The following is a 5,572-nucleotide window of genomic DNA, read 5'->3' on the forward strand; positions in this document are numbered from 1 at the left end:
AATGTGGGTCAGGTCAAATATAAAAACGTCAACAAAAGGAATTTGTTAATGTTCCACTACATCTTTTGTACTAATCATCATGACTGTTGTACAAGATATGACTTGCTGACATGCAATGCTACGGTTACAGTTGAAGGACTAAAGTTAATTGCATTAGCAATGCCCCAAGATTGATAATAATAGTGAATAAGGTTGTTATTGCTACTTTACACCACCAATGTTTTATCAAGAAAGACAATAGATAACATATCTATATCTAAATATTCTCAAAAACGCTCTTGTATTAATTTTCTCATATGTATCACAAACAACATAAATTATTACAAGTCCATTTCGACAAGGTCATCGTTTGGGCTTGTGAATTCACAAGCATAAAATCTTTATCAAAATGGGGAGAGCACCAAATGTCTCCATGCAAAAACTTTCTCGAGACCCACACAAAGCCAAAAAGTTAGCAAGTACATCAATAAGTAATTTCCACGTATAATATGCTAATTGTGGCCACATGTAACAAAACAGATGAACGATGCTATTGATGTCCTCTCATGTTTTATGAATTCTGTAAAGAAGGAATTCTTTCCTCCTGAATTGTATTACAGCGAAGGATCTTTCCATAAGGAATTACGAAAGCACATAATGCTTTTGCATCTTTTTTCAACTATGCATTGTATCTTTCCGCAATTGCGCATTGTACATTTCCTGTTAAAAGTTTTAAAAAAATCAAGAAATGATGAATCACACATTTCCAACATAATCATTCTTTAAAAATATAAAGACATGTTACATAGCAAACGCCATTATTCCCCTACAGTTAGTGTGGCTATAAAAAATGCTGTAGTATAGCCTTGACATTCTTTCAGGAAGATGGTACCCACAATTTTGATGCCTCGTGTGTATCAAATAGTAACATGCCACATAATGAATGATAATAACATTAACAACAATGCTAAATGGTCTTCACACATCCTTGTTGTCAATAGTGGCATGTATGTATTGTACACTGCATGTGGGTGAACGTTATTTAAATAATTTCGCGTTTCTTTTTCATTTTTCCAGTTGGATCCTATAAATACAGCTCTCATCCCTCCCAATGCTTTTCATAAAACTTCTAAAACAATTATTTCCTTTTTGTATCTTCTTGCAACCTGATAAGTACGCTTACATGCTCCATGCAGAATTGATCTAGGCTCTAGTTCTCTTCCATTTGAGGGTAAGAAAGTACACAGAAGGAAGAGAAAATTTTCAGTTGCAAATATGAGAAAAACATGAGATTGATATAGCAATAACTTCTACAAGATTTTCTACAGGATAAAAAAATCATGAGACATTTGTAAAGATTTGCCAACAAAAAAAGAATCTAGCTTTAGTCCACCAAGAATGCATTACAAACATTCAAATGTCCACTCTAAAGCTATCCTGCAAAGTAGTATTGTGATGGACGTATGTGTGATATCTGTGAGGTATCTATTAGATCCTCCATGGTTCAGGCAAAGTTGATGCAGCCCTAGTATCATCAACGAAAGGCATTCCATGGCTTCTATCCCAATTCATAAAGAAGCCTAGGATAAAGCTCCTACAATACCCTTTATAAAGAGCCAAATAACATAATCCTACAAAAAGTCAGAAACCAGTACACACGAATGAAAACAGATTATTAAAATCCTGATTTTGTGAAACACTAGTCACATGAATGTGGGGTGAACGGAAATATAAATGGGATGTGTACAAGGTTAGACTATGGTCCAGGAATAGACACAATTGGGGGGGGGGGGGACAACATCACTAAAAATGATATGTATGTGTATGTATTTTTATGCATAAAAACATTTATGTGTATGTATTCATTATATACACACGTTTTTTATGCAATCATATAAGTACATAGTTAAGCAGTGTTTCCAAAACAAAGAAAAGCATGTGCTTCTTTATTTCACCCCACCAACAAGAAATGAAAAAATATAACTCCATTCTCAACTTTCAGGGTTTCCAAATAAAGAGTATGAGTAAACATAAGCCTAATATATTTATATATTTGCATATAGATACATATCTACACTTTGAGAGTCATAATCTGTTCAGAATACGCGTATAAACACCTAATATATCTATATAAATGCACACTAGGTATATATAGCGACTATACATTGGACATATGAGAACGTTACTGCGAGTATTTATAAGTTTTTCTTTATTAGTGCCTGGGCAAAAGTGTTCTTCTACTTAGTAAGTGGGCATATATAATGTGATTCTGTCAAACATGAAATTCTCAATTTCTGTGCAATTGTGCATACGTGAAATACAGTGGTAATACTTTGGAAGCCTGACACCTTACCATAGGGTAAATAGAATTATCAAGAGAGTTTTGGGAAAACTCCATGAATACAATACTTGGGATTATTCTAATTATAGACATAGACATAGATATCTTAGAAGACATCAATATCGATTTCATTAAGCACATACTTTCTTTGGAAACATACGTATGCATAAAAAATATCAGTTCTTTCATTGTTCTAAGAGCAGAGGTAGAATTTAGTTCTAACCTTTGTTCAGTCTCAATGGCCATTTTGGTCTTTTAGAGATGTTCAGAGCCTGTGTTGGAGATTTTTTCAAGGATGAAGTTTCAGTACATCTAGGTTCACAACATTAAATATTTAACCATTGGGAATATCTTGTACCTTACGCAGTTTTATTGATCTGGTTATGACTATTTTAACTCCTCAGTTCTCCAAGTTGAAATAGCATTTTACTATTTAGTTATAGTTCCCTTTTCCCTCTTAAAAGATGTTTATATATATTTCTTTCATATACTGATTGGACCCTGGTAAGACATGTTTTTACCAACCCATGCATCCGAGTATAAATCTCACTATATGCACTACTTTGCTACATGCCACTGCAAGATGTAGGGATTGAACACATGACCTTCTGGTCTCTGTTGAACAACCTTACCACCTGAGCTACAACTATCTGGGCTCTCTCTCCTTGTCTCTCTCTCTTTCTATGTGTGTGTGTGTGTGTGTGTGTGTATAACCTTCTGGTCTCTGCTGAACAACCTTACCACCTGATCTACAACTATCTGGGCTCTCTCTGCTTGTCTCAACATATATATAAAATTCTAAATATAAACATGTGTTGTCTTTACAAATATTTTAAATACTCAAGACATATCACATAAATCCGGTATAATGAATATACCTGTTTAAGCAACAGAGATGAAGAATCGGACACCTGCTTTGACAAAATCTCAAGCTTAAGCAGCATTTTGGAATATAAATCTTCAAGTGCTGATACATGTAGCATCCCATTAGGTTCCAAAAGTCTTGCTAGCCTCTCCACCTTAAATCCTTCTGAGTAGACATCCAATAATGTTTGTTCATTCGACAAGGGTGCTGAATCTTGTATATTGGCATCATGGTCCTCTTTCGGCCATGATTTTAGCCTAGTCTTGTTATGCAAGTCACTTTCACCTTCACCTTCACTTTCACTATTTATAGGCATCGGAAACAGAGGAAATGGTACAACCGGAGAAAAAGAATCATAATTTCCTCTAAATGCAGGCCCAATATTAACAATTTTCAACATTCTTGGTTCAAATCTTTGTGACTGAAAATGGTATTGGTACACTCTATAGTCGTGTGTGTGAATAGCTTGCTCCATACCAGATTCTGTGAAAAGCATGAACAAGAATGGAGATAAATTTTCAGCTGAAACAATACTGTTAAATTGAACTGAAGACGTATCTGAAACAACATCCTGAACAGTATTTTTCTCCATAGTCTCTTTGGGGGACAATATATTGGTCTTTTCCACAGTTTCTTTGGAAGATAATTGAACCGAAGAATCAACTGAAGCAATACCACTATCAATAATTTTATCTCTAATGCTTTTCGAATTCGATGTATTTCCACTGTCTGATGGAGATGAATCAACATCAATAGGAGAAGAAAGGTCACCTATTGTTTGTCGGGGTGAGCTCATTGGGCTCTCCTTCATGTGAGGAAGGCTTGTATGAGCAGTATGAACAAACCTTAAAGTGCTTGAATCTCCATGGTTGTTAATCCTTGAAGCAACCAAACCCTTAGTAACGGCCATCTCTCTCAAAGACGGTCTCATTGGTGTGTTTCTCCGACCCATAAACCAACCTATCATTGGATCACGCCCTTTTCTTTCATTATTTCCCTCTCTTCCTTTGTCGTCTTTTCCTTTTCCTCCTTTCTTTTCTTCTATTTCTTCTCTATGCCCTAAGAGCTTTGCAAGCTTGCTAGGGTCAGGTCGCCCACAAGCATCATAGAAACCAAACGAAGAACCAGAAGAGCAAAAACCTGTGATTACTGCATTGATCTCTTCTTTGAGGCCGCACTGTTCATCGTCATCTTCGATCCGGGACAAGATCTCCGTGTGAATGTACCCAAAGAGGATGCCATCAGAGTCTCCGCTTGAAGAAGAGAAGTCTTGTAAGATGTGGGCGAGGATGGATCCTGAAATAGAGACACGGTGCAGAGCTTGATCCATCAAGCTCTGCTATATGGGGTCGATCCTTCAGAGGGGGGAGACGAACACAGGAACAGAGGGAGGCATAGACATGCTCTGTTTCCTTTTGTCCTTTCCTGTGTCTCTCTGATTTGGTGCTTCTAAGTTTTAACTTTTGATGATAGTTCCGTGTTAACCTTGGGGAACTGTTTTATTTTGATTCATTCACAATCAACATTTGGGGCTACAAGACCTTCGGATGGAACGAGTTTTGGCCTTTTATGTATAATAACAATGTGGTTCGATAGCCGATCCCCCTCTCTTATGCGTGCCAATCATGCTTTTTGGTCTGGCGCTCCTCTCGAATCAAGTCAACTCCTCGCCCTTGTCCCTGCAGAGCTACTGTAGAAGAAGCCGGCTCATTGTCCCATTAACGACGCTTGTTGCAGTGCCCACATACGCTTTTAGAAATAGAAGTACCTTGCTTGAGTCCAATTCAGCTTTATCAAGTGCAGATAGTTGAATGGATCTTTGTTTGAACTCTTGAAGCACAGCTCTGACACTCAATGATTTGTTGGGAGATTCGACCCAATCATTAAATCTTTCTTCTTTATCTAGGATGAATAATTGAGTTTATATTCATCCAAGAGGATCCTTTCGAAAAATTCCCAATTTGGACTTGTAAATTATACCTCTACGATCTGGAGTCACGTAAATGCCCGTATATGTGCTACTTGAGCAGGACCACGAGGGACCTAGACTGGGAGGATGTGATTTCACGTGAGAAGATTCTTGGAACAACCTTGTAGATCTCCTTGTATGAATACCGCTTTATACAATTTAGAGCTCAAAGACTGAGGGGAGTGCTTGGGAGGCAAATGAAGGGAGGAAGGCAAGTGCATGATTCAAACAAATAAAGTGAATGAACGAGGCGAACAAATGGATGCGAACATTCAAGGGGAGTGAACACAAATGGATTGTTAGAAGGAGGCGAACTCTTGTTATCCACCACTTACCACTCCAAATGCACACACACACACACACACACACACACACACACACACACAATGGTGTAGCAGTAATTAACACATGACTATTG

The 5,572-nt window shown here is 37.3% G+C and overlaps 1 protein-coding gene across 1 annotated transcript; it reads right to left on the reverse strand.

Moving 5' to 3' along the window:
• Positions 1-268: 268 nt before the first annotated feature.
• LOC147854038 (BRISC complex subunit Abro1-like protein) lies at positions 269-4,630 on the reverse strand. Its single transcript, XM_087332292.1, has 2 exons — positions 3,199-4,630; positions 269-699 (listed from the first exon to the last, which is right to left on the reverse strand). Exons 1-2 carry the CDS (start codon positions 4,513-4,515, stop codon positions 655-657), a joined length of 1,362 nt encoding a protein of 453 aa, XP_087188418.1. The 5' UTR covers positions 4,516-4,630; the 3' UTR covers positions 269-654.
• Positions 4,631-5,572: the final 942 nt, after the last annotated feature.

The sequence above is a fragment of the Azolla caroliniana genome, unplaced genomic scaffold (genome assembly GCF_043228905.1).
Source record: "Azolla caroliniana isolate FFs.n. ecotype wild unplaced genomic scaffold, voAzoCaro1.0.p SCAF_16, whole genome shotgun sequence".
Classification (NCBI taxonomy): domain Eukaryota; kingdom Viridiplantae; phylum Streptophyta; class Polypodiopsida; order Salviniales; family Salviniaceae; genus Azolla; species Azolla caroliniana.